This window comes from Hyla sarda, unplaced genomic scaffold, assembly GCF_029499605.1.
Source record: "Hyla sarda isolate aHylSar1 unplaced genomic scaffold, aHylSar1.hap1 scaffold_895, whole genome shotgun sequence".
Lineage (NCBI taxonomy): Eukaryota > Metazoa > Chordata > Amphibia > Anura > Hylidae > Hyla > Hyla sarda.
This window is the reverse complement of record NW_026610924.1, coordinates 116,589-135,000: the sequence shown is the minus strand read 5'-3', so window position 1 is coordinate 135,000 and position 18,412 is coordinate 116,589. Positions and strand designations below refer to the sequence as shown.

Sequence of the window (18,412 nt, the reverse complement as noted above, 5' to 3'; positions counted from 1 at the left end):
TGGGTTTTTTTGTTTAATAAATGCACTTTAATTTCCCTGCACTTTCATCAATTCACATAGAGTCTTTTTTATACCGAGAATTGGGTAATGGTGACCGTCAGCGGTCCCCATTACCCAATTCTCGGTTACCTGTAAAATAACAGAGGTCTTTGAAAGGCTTATTGATTTTCACATTCACTCTCATGTACAATCCCCTGAATCTCATTGCTTCTATTACAGGTGGACTTTTTTTATACCGAGAATTGGGTAATGGTGACCGTCAGCGGTCCCCATTACCCAATTCTCGGTTACCTGTAAAATGACAGAGGTCTTTGAAAGGCTTATTGATTTTCACATTCACTCTCATGTACAATCCCCTGAATGGCACTGCTTCTATTACAGGTGGACTTTTTTTATACCGAGAATTGGGTAATGGTGACCGTCAGCGGTCCCCATTACCCAATTCTCGGTTACCTGTAAAATAACAGAGGTCTTTGAAAGGCTTATTGATTTTCACATTCACTCTCATGTACAATCCCCTGAATCTCATTGCTTCTATTACAGGTGGACTTTTTTTATACCGAGAATTGGGTAATGGTGACCGTCAGCGGTCCCCATTACCCAATTCTCGGTTACCTGTAAAATAACAGAGGTCTTTGAAAGGCTTATTGATTTTCACATTCACTCTCATGTACAATCCCCTGAATCTCATTGCTTCTATTACAGGTGGACTTTTTTTTATACCGAGAATTGGGTAATGTTGACCGTCAGCGGTCCCCATTACCCAATTCTCGGTTACCTGTAAAATAACAGAGGTCTTTGAAAGGCTTATTGATTTTCACATTCACTCTCATGTACAATCCCCTGAATCTCATTGCTTCTATTACAGGTGGACTTTTTTTATACCGAGAATTGGGTAATGGTGACCGTCAGCGGTCCCCATTACCCAATTCTCGGTTACCTGTAAAATAACAGAGGTCTTTGAAAGGCTTATTGATTTTCACATTCACTCTCATGTACAATCCCCTGAATCTCATTGCTTCTATTACAGGTGGACTTTTTTTTATACCGAGAATTGGGTAATGGTGACCGTCAGCGGTCCCCATTACCCAATTCTCGGTTACCTGTAAAATAACAGAGGTCTTTGAAAGGCTTATTGATTTTCACATTCACTCTCATGTACAATCCCCTGAATCTCATTGCTTCTATTACAGGTGGACTTTTTTTATACCGAGAATTGGGTAATGGTGACCGTCAGCGGTCCCCATTACCCAATTCTCGGTTACCTGTAAAATAACAGAGGTCTTTGAAAGGCTTATTGATTTTCACATTCACTCTCATGTACAATCCCCTGAATCTCATTGCTTCTATTACAGGTGGACTTTTTTTTATACCGAGAATTGGGTAATGGTGACCGTCAGCGGTCCCCATTACCCAATTCTCGGTTACCTGTAAAATAACAGAGGTCTTTGAAAGGCTTATTGATTTTCACATTCACTCTCATGTACAATCCCCTGAATCTCATTGCTTCTATTACAGGTGGACTTTTTTTATACCGAGAATTGGGTAATGGTGACCGTCAGCGGTCCCCATTACCCAATTCTCGGTTACCTGTAAAATAACAGAGGTCTTTGAAAGGCTTATTGATTTTCACATTCACTCTCATGTACAATCCCCTGAATCTCATTGCTTCTATTACAGGTGGACTTTTTTTATACCGAGAATTGGGTAATGGTGACCGTCAGCGGTCCCCATTACCCAATTCTCGGTTACCTGTAAAATAACAGAGGTCTATGAAAGGCTTATTGATTTTCACATTCACTCTCATGTACAATCCCCTGAATCTCATTGTTTCTATTACAGGTGGACTTTTTTTATACCGAGAATTGGGTAATGGTGACCGTCAGCGGTCCCCATTACCCAATTCTCGGTTACCTGTAAAATAACAGAGGTCTTTGAAAGGCTTATTGATTTTCACATTCACTCTCATGTACAATCCTCTGAATGGCACTGCTTCTATTACAGGTGGACTTTTTTTATACCGAGAATTGGGTAATGGTGACCGTCAGCGGTCCCCATTACCCAATTCTCGGTTACCTGTAAAATAACAGAGGTCTTTGAAAGGCTTATTGATTTTCACATTCACTCTCATGTACAATCCTCTGAATGGCACTGCTTCTATTACAGGTGGACTTTTTTTATACCGAGAATTGGGTAATGGTGACCGTCAGCGGTCCCCATTACCCAATTCTCGGTTACCTGTAAAATAACAGAGGTCTTTGAAAGGCTTATTGATTTTCACATTCACTCTCATGTACAATCCTCTGAATGGCACTGCTTCTATTACAGGTGGACTTTTTTTATACCGAGAATTGGGTAATGGTGACCGTCAGCGGTCCCCATTACCCAATTCTCGGTTACCTGTAAAATAAAGATCTTTGGAAGCCTTATTGATTTTCGAATTCACTCTCATGTACAATCCCCTGAATGGCATTGCTTCTATTACAGGTGGACTTTTTTTATACCGAGAATTGGGTAATGGTGACCGTCAGCGGTCCCCATTACCCAATTCTCGGTTACCTGTTAAATAAAGATCTTTGGAAGCCTTATTGATTCATTGCACCATTCTCTCTCATGTATAATGCCCTGAATGGCATTGCTTCTATTACAGGTGGACTTTTTTTATACCGAGAATTGGGTAATGGTGACCGTCAGCGGTCCCCATTACCCAATTCTCGGTTACCTGTAAAATAACAGAGGTCTTTGAAAGGCTTATTGATTTTCACATTCACTCTCATGTACAATCCCCTGAATCTCATTGCTTCTATTACAGGTGGACTTTTTTTATACCGAGAATTGGGTAATGGTGACCGTCAGCGGTCCCCATTACCCAATTCTCGGTTACCTGTAAAATAACAGAGGTCTTTGAAAGGCTTATTGATTTTCACATTCACTCTCATGTACAATCCCCTGAATCTCATTGCTTCTATTACAGGTGGACTTTTTTTATACCGAGAATTGGGTAATGGTGACCGTCAGCGGTCCCCATTACCCAATTCTCGGTTACCTGTAAAATAACAGAGGTCTTTGAAAGGCTTATTGATTTTCACATTCACTCTCATGTACAATCCTCTGAATGGCACTGCTTCTATTACAGGTGGACTTTTTTTATACCGAGAATTGGGTAATGGTGACCGTCAGCGGTCCCCATTACCCAATTCTCGGTTACCTGTAAAATAACAGAGGTCTTTGAAAGGCTTATTGATTTTCACATTCACTCTCATGTACAATCCTCTGAATGGCACTGCTTCTATTACAGGTGGACTTTTTTTATACCGAGAATTGGGTAATGGTGACCGTCAGCGGTCCCCATTACCCAATTCTCGGTTACCTGTAAAATAAAGATCTTTGGAAGCCTTATTGATTTTCGAATTCACTCTCATGTACAATCCCCTGAATGGCATTGCTTCTATTACAGGTGGACTTTTTTTATACCGAGAATTGGGTAATGGTGACCGTCAGCGGTCCCCATTACCCAATTCTCGGTTACCTGTTAAATAAAGATCTTTGGAAGCCTTATTGATTCATTGCACCATTCTCTCTCATGTATAATGCCCTGAATGGCATTGCTTCTATTACAGGTGGACTTTTTTTATACCGAGAATTGGGTAATGGTGACCGTCAGCGGTCCCCATTACCCAATTCTCGGTTACCTGTAAAATAACAGAGGTCTTTGAAAGGCTTATTGATTTTCACATTCACTCTCATGTACAATCCCCTGAATCTCATTGCTTCTATTACAGGTGGACTTTTTTTATACCGAGAATTGGGTAATGGTGACCGTCAGCGGTCCCCATTACCCAATTCTCGGTTACCTGTAAAATAACAGAGGTCTTTGAAAGGCTTATTGATTTTCACATTCACTCTCATGTACAATCCCCTGAATCTCATTGCTTCTATTACAGGTGGACTTTTTTTATACCGAGAATTGGGTAATGGTGACCGTCAGCGGTCCCCATTACCCAATTCTCGGTTACCTGTAAAATAACAGAGGTCTTTGAAAGGCTTATTGATTTTCACATTCACTCTCATGTACAATCCCCTGAATCTCATTGCTTCTATTACAGGTGGACTTTTTTTTATACCGAGAATTGGGTAATGTTGACCGTCAGCGGTCCCCATTACCCAATTCTCGGTTACCTGTAAAATAACAGAGGTCTTTGAAAGGCTTATTGATTTTCACATTCACTCTCATGTACAATCCCCTGAATCTCATTGCTTCTATTACAGGTGGACTTTTTTTATACCGAGAATTGGGTAATGGTGACCGTCAGCGGTCCCCATTACCCAATTCTCGGTTACCTGTAAAATAACAGAGGTCTTTGAAAGGCTTATTGATTTTCACATTCACTCTCATGTACAATCCCCTGAATCTCATTGCTTCTATTACAGGTGGACTTTTTTTTATACCGAGAATTGGGTAATGGTGACCGTCAGCGGTCCCCATTACCCAATTCTCGGTTACCTGTAAAATAACAGAGGTCTTTGAAAGGCTTATTGATTTTCACACCGAGAATTGGGTAATGGTGACCGTCAGCGGTCCCCATTACCCAATTCTCGGTTACCTGTAAAATAACAGAGGTCTTTGAAAGGCTTATTGATTTTCACATTCACTCTCATGTACAATCCTCTGAATGGCACTGCTTCTATTACAGGTGGACTTTTTTTATACCGAGAATTGGGTAATGGTGACCGTCAGCGGTCCCCATTACCCAATTCTCGGTTACCTGTAAAATAACAGAGGTCTTTGAAAGGCTTATTGATTTTCACATTCACTCTCATGTACAATCCTCTGAATGGCACTGCTTCTATTACAGGTGGACTTTTTTTATACCGAGAATTGGGTAATGGTGACCGTCAGCGGTCCCCATTACCCAATTCTCGGTTACCTGTAAAATAAAGATCTTTGGAAGCCTTATTGATTTTCGAATTCACTCTCATGTACAATCCCCTGAATGGCATTGCTTCTATTACAGGTGGACTTTTTTTATACCGAGAATTGGGTAATGGTGACCGTCAGCGGTCCCCATTACCCAATTCTCGGTTACCTGTTAAATAAAGATCTTTGGAAGCCTTATTGATTCATTGCACCATTCTCTCTCATGTATAATGCCCTGAATGGCATTGCTTCTATTACAGGTGGACTTTTTTTATACCGAGAATTGGGTAATGGTGACCGTCAGCGGTCCCCATTACCCAATTCTCGGTTACCTGTAAAATAACAGAGGTCTTTGAAAGGCTTATTGATTTTCACATTCACTCTCATGTACAATCCCCTGAATCTCATTGCTTCTATTACAGGTGGACTTTTTTTATACCGAGAATTGGGTAATGGTGACCGTCAGCGGTCCCCATTACCCAATTCTCGGTTACCTGTAAAATAACAGAGGTCTTTGAAAGGCTTATTGATTTTCACATTCACTCTCATGTACAATCCCCTGAATCTCATTGCTTCTATTACAGGTGGACTTTTTTTATACCGAGAATTGGGTAATGGTGACCGTCAGCGGTCCCCATTACCCAATTCTCGGTTACCTGTAAAATAACAGAGGTCTTTGAAAGGCTTATTGATTTTCACATTCACTCTCATGTACAATCCTCTGAATGGCACTGCTTCTATTACAGGTGGACTTTTTTTATACCGAGAATTGGGTAATGGTGACCGTCAGCGGTCCCCATTACCCAATTCTCGGTTACCTGTAAAATAAAGATCTTTGGAAGCCTTATTGATTTTCGAAATCACTCTCATGTACAATCCCCTGAATGGCATTGCTTCTATTACAGGTGGACTTTTTTTATACCGAGAATTGGGTAATGGTGACCGTCAGCGGTCCCCATTACCCAATTCTCGGTTACCTGTTAAATAAAGATCTTTGGAAGCCTTATTGATTCATTGCACCATTCTCTCTCATGTATAATGCCCTGAATGGCATTGCTTCTATTACAGGTGGACTTTTTTTATACCGAGAATTGGGTAATGGTGACCGTCAGCGGTCCCCATTACCCAATTCTCGGTTACCTGTAAAATAACAGAGGTCTTTGAAAGGCTTATTGATTTTCACATTCACTCTCATGTACAATCCCCTGAATCTCATTGCTTCTATTACAGGTGGACTTTTTTTATACCGAGAATTGGGTAATGGTGACCGTCAGCGGTCCCCATTACCCAATTCTCGGTTACCTGTAAAATAACAGAGGTCTTTGAAAGGCTTATTGATTTTCACATTCACTCTCATGTACAATCCCCTGAATCTCATTGCTTCTATTACAGGTGGACTTTTTTTATACCGAGAATTGGGTAATGGTGACCGTCAGCGGTCCCCATTACCCAATTCTCGGTTACCTGTAAAATAACAGAGGTCTTTGAAAGGCTTATTGATTTTCACATTCACTCTCATGTACAATCCTCTGAATGGCACTGCTTCTATTACAGGTGGACTTTTTTTATACCGAGAATTGGGTAATGGTGACCGTCAGCGGTCCCCATTACCCAATTCTCGGTTACCTGTAAAATAAAGATCTTTGGAAGCCTTATTGATTTTCGAATTCACTCTCATGTACAATCCCCTGAATGGCATTGCTTCTATTACAGGTGGACTTTTTTTATACCGAGAATTGGGTAATGGTGACCGTCAGCGGTCCCCATTACCCAATTCTCGGTTACCTGTAAAATAAAGATCTTTGGAAGCCTTATTGATTCATTGCACCATTCTCTCTCATGTATAATGCCCTGAATGGCATTGCTTCTATTACAGGTGGACTTTTTTTATACCGAGAATTGGGTAATGGTGACCGTCAGCGGTCCCCATTACCCAATTCTCGGTTACCTGTAAAATAACAGAGGTCTTTGAAAGGCTTATTGATTTTCACATTCACTCTCATGTACAATCCCCTGAATCTCATTGCTTCTATTACAGGTGGACTTTTTTTATACCGAGAATTGGGTAATGGTGACCGTCAGCGGTCCTCATTACCCAATTCTCGGTTACCTGTAAAATAACAGAGGTCTTTGAAAGGCTTATTGATTTTCACATTCACTCTCATGTACAATCCCCTGAATCTCATTGCTTCTATTACAGGTGGACTTTTTTTATACCGAGAATTGGGTAATGGTGACCGTCAGCGGTCCCCATTACCCAATTCTCGGTTACCTGTAAAATAACAGAGGTCTTTGAAAGGCTTATTGATTTTCACATTCACTCTCATGTACAATCCCCTGAATCTCATTGCTTCTATTACAGGTGGACTTTTTTTATACCGAGAATTGGGTAATGGTGACCGTCAGCGGTCCCCATTACCCAATTCTCGGTTACCTGTAAAATAACAGAGGTCTTTGAAAGGCTTATTGATTTTCACATTCACTCTCATGTACAATCCTCTGAATGGCACTGCTTCTATTACAGGTGGACTTTTTTTATACCGAGAATTGGGTAATGGTGACCGTCAGCGGTCCCCATTACCCAATTCTCGGTTACCTGTAAAATAACAGAGGTCTTTGAAAGGCTTATTGATTTTCACATTCACTCTCATGTACAATCCCCTGAATCTCATTGCTTCTATTACAGGTGGACTTTTTTTATACCGAGAATTGGGTAATGGTGACCGTCAGCGGTCCCCATTACCCAATTCTCGGTTACCTGTAAAATAACAGAGGTCTTTGAAAGGCTTATTGATTTTCACATTCACTCTCATGTACAATCCCCTGAATCTCATTGCTTCTATTACAGGTGGACTTTTTTTATACCGAGAATTGGGTAATGGTGACCGTCAGCGGTCCTCATTACCCAATTCTCGGTTACCTGTAAAATAACAGAGGTCTTTGAAAGGCTTATTGATTTTCACATTCACTCTCATGTACAATCCCCTGAATCTCATTGCTTCTATTACAGGTGGACTTTTTTTATACCGAGAATTGGGTAATGGTGACCGTCAGCGGTCCCCATTACCCAATTCTCGGTTACCTGTAAAATAACAGAGGTCTTTGAAAGGCTTATTGATTTTCACATTCACTCTCATGTACAATCCCCTGAATCTCATTGCTTCTATTACAGGTGGACTTTTTTTATACCGAGAATTGGGTAATGGTGACCGTCAGCGGTCCCCATTACCCAATTCTCGGTTACCTGTAAAATAACAGAGGTCTTTGAAAGGCTTATTGATTTTCACATTCACTCTCATGTACAATCCCCTGAATCTCATTGCTTCTATTACAGGTGGACTTTTTTTATACCGAGAATTGGGTAATGGTGACCGTCAGCGGTCCCCATTACCCAATTCTCGGTTACCTGTAAAATAACAGAGGTCTTTGAAAGGCTTATTGATTTTCACATTCACTCTCATGTACAATCCCCTGAATCTCATTGCTTCTATTACAGGTGGACTTTTTTTATACCGAGAATTGGGTAATGGTGACCGTCAGCGGTCCTCATTACCCAATTCTCGGTTACCTGTAAAATAACAGAGGTCTTTGAAAGGCTTATTGATTTTCACATTCACTCTCATGTACAATCCCCTGAATCTCATTGCTTCTATTACAGGTGGACTTTTTTTATACCGAGAATTGGGTAATGGTGACCGTCAGCGGTCCCCATTACCCAATTCTCGGTTACCTGTAAAATAACAGAGGTCTTTGAAAGGCTTATTGATTTTCACATTCACTCTCATGTACAATCCCCTGAATCTCATTGCTTCTATTACAGGTGGACTTTTTTTATACCGAGAATTGGGTAATGGTGACCGTCAGCGGTCCCCATTACCCAATTCTCGGTTACCTGTAAAATAACAGAGGTCTTTGAAAGGCTTATTGATTTTCACATTCACTCTCATGTACAATCCTCTGAATGGCACTGCTTCTATTACAGGTGGACTTTTTTTATACCGAGAATTGGGTAATGGTGACCGTCAGCGGTCCCCATTACCCAATTCTCGGTTACCTGTAAAATTAAGATCTTTGGAAGCCTTATTGATTCATTGCACCATTCTCTCTCATGTATAATGCCCTGAATGGCACTGCTCACAGACAGACTTTTTTTTTTATACCGAGTGACTGTGAAAATGGTTTTTTTTGTTTAATAAATGCACTTTAATTTCCCTGCACTTTCATCAATTCACATAGAGTCTTTATATTTTGGAATAAGTAAAATAACTTTATTAATTAATGCAAAGGTAAAAAAAACATACGTCAGTGGTCACCATTAGAGATGAGCGAACTTACAGTAAATTCGATTCGTCACGAACTTCTCGGCTCAGCAGTTGATGACTTATCTTGCATAAATGAGTTCAGCTTTCAGGTGCTCCCGTGGGCTGGAAAAGGTGGATACAGTCCTAGGAGACTTTTTCCTAGGAATGTATCCACCTTTTCCAGCCCACCGGAGCACCCGAAGGCTGAAATAATTTACGCAGGATAAGTCATCAACTGCCGAGCCGAGAAGTTCGTGACGAATTGAATTTACTGTAAGTTCGCTCATCTCTAGTCACCATTACCCAATTCTCGGTTACCTGTAAAATAACATAGATCTTTGAAAGCCTTATTGATTTTCGAATTCACTCTCATGTACAATCCCCTGAATAGCACTGCTTCTATTACAGGTGGACTTTTTTTATACCGAGAATTGGGTAATGGTGACCGTCAGCGGTCCCCATTACCCAATTCTCGGTTACCTGTAAAATAACTTAGGTCTTTAAAAGCCTTATTGATTTTCACATTCACTCTCATGCAAATCCCCTTAATGGCACTGCTTCTATTACAGGTGGACTTTTTTTATACCGAGAATTGGGTAGTGGTGACCGTCAGCGGTCCCCATTACCCAATTCTCGGTTACCTGTAAAATAAAGATCTTTTTAAGCCTTATTGATTCATTGCACCATTCTCTCTCATGTATAATGCCCTGAATGGCATTGCTTCTATTACAGGTGGACTTTTTTTATACCGAGAATTGGGTAATGGTGACCGTCAGCGGTCCCCATTACCCAATTCTCGGTTACCTGTAAAATAAAGATCTTTGGAAGCCTTATTGATTCATTGCACCATTCTATCTCATGTATAATGCCCTGAATGGCACTGCTCACAGACAGACTTTTTTTTTATACCGAGTGACTGTGATAATGGGTTTTTTAGTTTAATAAATGCACTTTAATCAATTCACATAGAGTCTTTATATTTTGGAATAAGTAAAATAACTTTATTAATAATGCAAAGGTAAAAAAAAAAACATCATAATTAAAGATGAGTGAATCGAATCTAACAACAGTTCAATAATTTAAGAATAATTAACAGAATGGTGAAAAAAACATTTTAACAAGAATATACTGATTTATCAATCAGCCTGAAACCCTTCTTGTCTGTTTTTTCTCACAGCAACCAATCACAGCTCAACTTTCACATTACCAGAGCTTTGTTAAAATATAGAAGTTGAGCTGTGATTGTTTGCTGTGAGAAAAAGGACATGTAGGGTTTAAGGCTGATTGGTAAATCTCCCCAATTATCTTAATATTACACTTTGACAAATCATAGCATTATTTATTATAACAATAAATTCAAACATACAATAAATAAAGTAGCATGAGGTCAAGTTTCAAGCCAACTTAGATCTTTTCCTTCACCAAATGAGTTTTTACGGACACCATAGTCAAATAACAGTTCTGTGCCAGGTGGCAGGTTTCTCTTGGCCTCAAAGAGAATAACTGGCTGTTTTCCGTCCTTAATATGTTTCACCACAGGTTTTAGATTTGCTCTTTTGCATGAATGATTAATCAGCCTCCCAAAAGTCGACAACATGTCTTGGTGGCACAGGCAAGGTATATTTGTCGCATTTATGCACATCTTCTTCCCTTTGTCCTGGAAGAAGAAGCTATAGCATTTCTCATCAGTCAATGTTTTTTGCAGCTCCTCAGCCTCCTTGCCGTCCATTAAGACTCCGTGATAGTCACATACAATCTCTCCTTTCTGAAAAACCCGACTGGTTTTAAGGGAGTGACCACATGTTTTTTTATCCTCCACTGCAACAAGTCCTGGCCACTCCTGGGAGTCTATTAAAGCTTTAACATGTTCCATAAAGCCAAACATGTTTTTCCGTGAATTTCTGTCTCATAACAGCTCAGCGATCCTCATAGCAAGCACCTTGATACATCATTGACCAACTTTATTTGGCCTCTGTCAGTGTTGTCTTGATCTCATCATCGCTGCTATGCTTCATGCACTTCCATGGCTGGACTCATTTCTTCGAAGCCTACTTCTTCTCCGGCAATCTTCAGTCCTTCTGAGGAATAAAAAAGAAAGAAGAAAGTCCAACGTTATAACCTGATATCAGAACATTCACTGCAACATCATTAACCAACTTTATTTTGGCCTCTGTCAGTGTTGTCTTGATCTCATCATGGCTGGACTCATTTTCTTCGAAGCCTAGTACTTCTCCGGCAATCTTCAGTCCTTCTGAGGAATAAAAAAGAAAGAAGAAAGTCCAACGTTATAACCTGATATCAGGACATTCACTGGAAGATTTGTGATTATCCACCAAATAAAATCAATCAATGTCTGGTATAGCTACCTGCTAGAGCTTGCTGATGGTGTCTGCCTCTGCTTCCTTGATCTTCTTGACATCGAGCTTGCTGGTGCTGCCTGCCTCTGCCTCTGTGACCTCGTTGACATAGCTGGCACTGAGGGAGCTTTTGCTCTGCACATAAAACATATATGAACATTAATATGCAATCATAGAAAGCATCCACTCATTAGCAAAACACAATGATATTATTTTGACAGTCTATTTACCTTGAAGTCCAGCCAGTATCATCCTGGTCACTTAGTGTGTCCTGGGAAGTTTTGTCCTCGTCTTGTTGGCTGTCGTCATCCTTTGGATCCAGAAGATGATCATGGGGCAAGCCAGGATGAAGGAGACTCGATTCCAGATTTCTTTATAGGAAATAAAAAAGACATAAATGACTTAGCAATCAATATTGCAGAGCTATAATTGCTTTGACTCCCACAATCAAGTACCTTGAGGTGCTGGCTTGTGGCTCATTTTCCATAACTTGCCCTGCTTGTACTACTAGCTGGTAGCCATGGCAAATATCTGTAAGGGTTTTTTCCCGATAGTTTCTTTCAGCCGTGAGGTTTGTATGCGCCAGATATTTGGCAAACATATTCTTTTCTGAATCAGAATAATTTGGAACGGTCCATGTCTCACAAACTCTTCTGACAAGCTGGCTAGAGATTTCCGGAAGTTTGAACCTAGAATTAAAAAGAAGATGGTAAACACATAAAATATGGCACTATATTTGCACTTTGAAATGATAAGTGACTCTTTTTAATCTTACTTCTTGTGGTACCGCAAGAGGTCATTTGAAACATTATATATTTCTTTTCCAGAAGTCGATATGAAGAAGTTTTCCTTTGGAGCGTTTCTGTGTACCAAATTTGGTCTCACTTTTTCAAAGTAGACTTTAAACCACTGTGGGAAAAAAAATATATATAAAAAATATATTAGAAATTATTGAAATTCATTTTCTCCACATTATGTCAACCCATAAACTTAGATAAAGCTTACCATTTCTTCCTCCTTGTTTAGCACAAAAGTAGCCACTTGCTGTGAAGCTGTCTTATGTAGCTTAACACCAATTATAGAAAGTTTCTCCCCATTATATGAGTGGGAGATACGTTCTTTCCACTCTGAAACCTAGGAGCCAAGAGTTGGAAAAGTTTAATGGACAGAAAAGCAAACCAACAATAAATATGAAAAAAAGAGGATGAAAAAGTTACTCACAGTCATATTTTCCACTACCCCTGGTCTTTGCAGATGCTTCAATACAAGCAGGGCCTCCAAATAATAAATTATTTCTAGATATGCTGTTCGATCAGTGTTTCCACCTTGTACATCCTTTAAACACTGTATGAATGATGGTTTTGCCACATCTAGAAGCCTGCGACATTCCTGGGGTGTCTTCGAAGTGGTTGTCAATGCCTGGTACCTGAAAATAAGATATATAGGATATTACATATATATATATATATATATATATATATAGAGAGAGAGAGAGAGAGAGAGAGAGAGAGAGAGAGAGAGAGAGAGAGAAGAGAGAGAGAGAGAAAGAGAAAGAGAAAGAGAGAGAGAGAGAGAGAGAGAGAGAGAGAGAGAGAGAGAGAGAGAGAGAGAGAGAGAGAGAGAGAGAGAGAGAGAGAGAGAGAGAGAGAGAGAATTTTGCTATATCTACAAGCAAGCAGCATTGCAGGGGTATATTCAATGACATTGTCAATCGCAGGTACATTAAACTAAGAAGCATATCATAATACTGTACAAAATAAGATGCATTTAATATTACTTTATATATCAAAATATAGGTTGCAATACTAAGTGTACATCCCATGCAGTTTCGGGGTAGGCACATTCCACATTAGACAATTACCATAACAATAGGCTACCTTTGACACCTTACAAGTTTGGATGCTTAGCACTGTTACCTTTGTAACCTTGGCACAAGGTCGGCCCCAGTGTGACTAATTAAATTAAGTTTTGCAGCTAAGGTATTCTATTGCTATGGAAATTGTCTGATACCAAAGCTATGGAATGTGCCTGCCCCCGAAACTGCATGAAATGTACACTTAGTATTGCAACCTATATTTTTATATAAAGTCATATTGAATGCATTTTCTTTTGTACAGTATTATGATATGCTTCTTAGTTTTAGATACCAGGGATTGTCTGATGCCAAAGCTATGGAGTGTGTTATATCTTTATATTCAAGAAATGTTTTGATGCAAATGCTAAAAAGTAACCTAGAGAAACATTTACAGAGAGTAACTTATATTAATAGAGAGACTAGCTCACCGTTTGCTGACAACCTCTCTAGAAATCCCTTTTGACAACCTCTTTTGTATGTCTTCGGTAACTTTGTGAAAGAAATCGCAGGACTTATACAAAGTTGGATGTTTTGTAAAGAGGTTGGTGGATCTAAGCTGATAGGTCATGAACCTCCGGACATGTTTCAGGTAGTTGAAGATGGTCTGGTTTGCTAGATTCAAATCCCTTAGCTTGGTAAAGAAGGAGTTGGCCTTTTCCACATCCTTTACGAACTGCAGGTTTACAGTCTTTGGGTTCATGTAAAAAAGGAATCTTGCAACATCTTCAACCTCCTGTTTATAGTTATTGACCTTCAAAGTGTCCTTCAGATAGGAGGCAAAGCCCTTCAGCATTGGGTTGTCTAATGAATGACGTTGGTACAACCCCTCAGCCATCATCTTCTTTCTTGTATCCACTGTCCATTTTGTCTGTAGGATTCTAAAATTTAGAAGGAAAATGCAACTAGTTAGAATAAATACATTTTACCAATACTGAGAAGACATAGACTGTCATAGAACACTGACCTCTGTGTCTGACTATCCAGGATGTCATCAGTGTCCTCAACTTCTCCATCTTCTCTTCTTCTTTGCTCTTCCTCATGGTCTTCTTCTGAAATGCTGGCTCTCTCTTCTATATATTGGTCCTCGGTCTCGGCTGAAACATCTTCAATGTTTTCTTCAGGCTCCACATTGCCATGTGGGACCTCCAAATCCTCTTGAGGTTGCAATGTGTCCTCATCGTCTTCCATGGGAAATGGCTGTACTTGAGAGGCTGCTACTTGCAATATGGAGGTGGCAGCCGACAGAGAGGTAGATGTTCTCTCGTGTCTGATATTCCTATAATATAAAATGTGAATTTAGGTACTGGGATGGACTCACACATGAGATTATATACATACAGAGGTAGCACATACCTGTTTGAAGTTGGTTTGCCTGCTATAATAAAGCCCCTGTCCTCTAGAAAGGGTACAACATTTTCCAGAGATTCCAGAGACATGATCTTATCATAAAAAATGGTAGTGCCCTTCGATGCTATGTTGACCAGAATTTTTTTGGCCGATTCTAATGCAGCTTTCCTGGCCTCCTCAGTGTCTAGCTTCATACACTTTCTTTTCAGATGTGTAGAGAGACTCTTGTTGGGCATACAGCAGACAGGGCATGTCATCGGAGTTCTGTTATGGCTGTTTTAAGACAAATTTTTTAGATTATTCATTTATTTATACAACTTTAGTCTAACTATATATAATTATATATAAAATAAGATGCATATAATATTACTATATAAAATAAGCATATATTACTGTGTTTACAAGCAATGCAATCTGTATTTATATATATATAAATATAGGTTGCAATACTAAGCCTACATTCCATGTACCACCACTGCAATGAAGATTGTAAAAACATAGCTAAATGAAGATACAATAACACATATTGTATATACAACTTTAGTCTACGTTTTAAAACACATACTTATAACAAATACATGTACTTACATTTTGGGTACAGACTCCATGATATCCTAAAGATTTTCCTTTTGCAGCCAAAACAATAAAATTTGCAGTAGTAGCCAAAAGACAAATGGAAAGGATATCAAAATCCTCAAATGAAGTAATCGCAAAAAGCACAAAATGGTTCGGAGTTCCAAAAAGCACAAAATTGAAGATCAGAGTGTCAGTGAATTTCCAACACCAGTCTGACCTAAACTGATCTCAGAACTGCCCTTTATACACAAAGATAGACTAACATGACCAATAGGAGTGCAAACATTTCATGTAGCTTGTGGCTCCAAGGTGTCCACATTGGCTCCAGTGTCCCTAATTAAATTATGTCTAGCAGCTAAGGTATTCTATTGTTCTGGAAATTGCCATAGCTACAAACTAAATAGGATGTACATTTAGTATTGCAACCTATAATATTATAGCCCTAGACCTCCTTTACAAACCCAGAAAATTTGGTATTCCTATGCCTAAAGGGGGCCGCTCGACAGGACTTCCATTGGGGGTCACTTTATGAAAATCTCTTCCCAGGAAAGGTGCCTCCTAAGCCAGCTAAATAACCCCTAATTTGAGCCACTCCCATTTATCGAGGGAAGGTCCAACAAACAAGCTTGAGAGCTCGTTTTGTAGCCCTAGACCTTCTCTACAAACCCTGAAATTTTGGTATTCCTATGCCTAAAGGGGGCCGCTCGACAGTACTTCCATGGGAGCCACATTATGGAAATCTCTATCCAGGAAAGGTGCCTCCTAAGCCAGCTAAATAACCCCTAATTTGACCCACTCCCATTTATCGGGGGAAGGTCCCATAATCAAGCTTGAGGGCTTGTTTTGTAGCCCTAGACCTTCTCTACAATCCCTGAAATTTTGGTATTCCTATGCCTAAAGGGGGCCGCTCGACAGGACTTCCATTGGGGGTCACTTTATGAAAATCTCTACCCAGGAAAGGTGCCTCCTAAGCCAGCTAAAAAAAACCTAATTTGACCCACTCCCATTTATTGAGGGAAGGTCCAACAAACAAGCTTGAGGGCTCGTTTTGTAGCCCTAGACCTTCTCTACAAACCCTGAAATTTTGGTATTCCTATGCCTAAAGGGGGCCGCTCGACAGTACTTCCATGGGGGGTCACTTTATGTTAACAGGACTTCCATGGGAGCCACATTATGGAAATCTCTATCCAGGAAAGGTGCCTCCTAAGCCAGCTAAATAACCCCTAATTTGACCCACTCCCATTTATCGGGGGAAGGTCGCATAATCAAGCTTGAGGGCTTGTTTTGTAGCCCTAGACCTTCTCTACAAACCCTGAAATTTTGGTATTCCTATGCCTAAAGGGGGCCGCTCGACAGTACTTCCATGGGGGGTCACTTTATGTTAACAGGACTTCCATGGGAGCCATATTATTGAAATCTCTACCCAGGAAAGGTGCCTCCTAAGCCAGCTAAATAACCCATAATTTGACCCACTCCCATTTATCGGGGGAAGGTCCTATAATCAAGCTTGAGGGCTTGTTTTGTAGCCCTAAACCTTCTCTACAAACCCCGAAAATTTTGGTATTCCTATGCCTAAAGGGGGCCGCTCGACAGGACTTCCATTGGGGGTCACTTTATGAAAATCTCTACTTGGAAAGGTGCCTCCTAAGCCAGCTAAATAACCCCTAATTTGACCCACTCCCATTCCTCAAGGGAAGGTCGCACAAACAAGGCTCCTCTTGTAGCCCTAGATCTCCTCTACAAACCCTATAAATATGGTCCTATTATCCCCCTTGGGGGCTGCTGGACAGGACTTCCATGGGGGGTCATTTTTGGGAAATCTGCACTGAAATTGTGTACCCCAGCTTTCCAAATTTTGACCCAATCCCTTTCCTCAAGGGAAGATCCCACAAACAAGCTTTATGACTCCTTTTGTAGCCCTTGATCTCCTCTACAAACCCTATAAATGTGGTCCTATTATCCCCCTTGGGGGCTGCTGGACAGGACTTCCATGGGTGGTCATTTTTGGGAAATCTGCACTGAAATTGTGTACCCCAGCCTTCCAAATTTTGACCCAATCCCATTCCTCAAGGGGATGTCCCACAAACAGGCTTTAGGGCTCCTCTTGTAGCCCTAGATCTCCTCTACAAACCCTATAAATGAGGTCCTATTATCCCCCTTGGGGGATGCTGAACAGGACTTCCATGGGGGGTCATTTTTGGGAAATCTGCACTGAAATTGTGTACCCCAGCTTTCCAAATTTTGACCCAATCCCATTCCTCAAGGGAATGTCCCACAAACAAGCTTTAGGGCTCCTTTTGTAGCCCTAGATCTCCTCTACAAACCCTTTAAATGTGGTCCTATTATCCCCCTTGGGGGCTGCTGGACAGGACTTCCATGGGGGGTCATTTTTGGGAAATCTGCACTGAAATTGTATACCCCAGCCTTCCAAATTTTGACCCAAGCCCATACCTCAAGGGAATGTCCCACAAACAAGCTTTAAGGCTCCTCTTGTAGCCCTAGATCTCCTCTACAAACCCTATAATTGAGGTCCTATTATCCCCTTGGGGGATGCTGAACAGGACTTCCATGGGGGTCATTTTTGGGAAATCTGCACTGAAATTGTGTACCCCAGCTTTCCAAATTTTGACCCAATCCCATTCCTCAAGGGAATGTCCCACAAACAAGCTTTAGGGCTCCTCTTGTAGCCCTAGATCTCCTCTACAAACCCTATAAATGTGGTCCTATTATTCCCCTTGGGTGCTGCTGGACAGGACTTCCATGGGGGGTCATTTTTGGGAAATCTGCACTGAAATTGTGTACCCCAGCTTTCCAAATTTTGACCCAATCCCATTCCTCAAGGGAATGTCCCACAAACAAGCTTTAGGGCTCCTCTTGTAGCCCTAGATCTCCTCTACAAACTCTATAAATGTGGTCCTATTATCCCCCTTGGGGGCCACTGGAAAGTAGTTCCATGGGGGGTAATTTTTGGGAAATGTGTACCCCAGCTTTCCAAATTTTGACCCAATCCCATTCCTCAAGGGAATGTCCCACAAACAAGCTTTAGGGCTCCTTTTGT

General features: G+C 40.6%; 1 protein-coding gene across 2 annotated transcripts; it reads right to left on the bottom strand.

Annotated features, from left to right (window-relative positions):
* Positions 1-11,336: 11,336 nt before the first annotated feature.
* LOC130348958 (uncharacterized) lies at positions 11,337-15,045 on the bottom strand. 2 transcript variants are annotated; one of them, XM_056554781.1, is made up of 10 exons: positions 14,785-15,045; positions 14,396-14,707; positions 13,860-14,309; positions 12,798-13,002; positions 12,582-12,710; positions 12,352-12,485; positions 12,032-12,265; positions 11,807-11,947; positions 11,586-11,711; positions 11,337-11,470 (listed from the first exon to the last, which is right to left on the bottom strand). In XM_056554781.1, exons 1-10 carry the CDS (start codon positions 15,033-15,035, stop codon positions 11,425-11,427), a joined length of 2,028 nt encoding a protein of 675 aa, XP_056410756.1. In that variant the 5' UTR covers positions 15,036-15,045; the 3' UTR covers positions 11,337-11,424. The 2 variants fall into 2 exon arrangements, with proteins under 2 accessions (XP_056410756.1, XP_056410757.1); XM_056554782.1 differs by having other exon boundaries at positions 11,380-11,467.
* Positions 15,046-18,412: the final 3,367 nt, after the last annotated feature.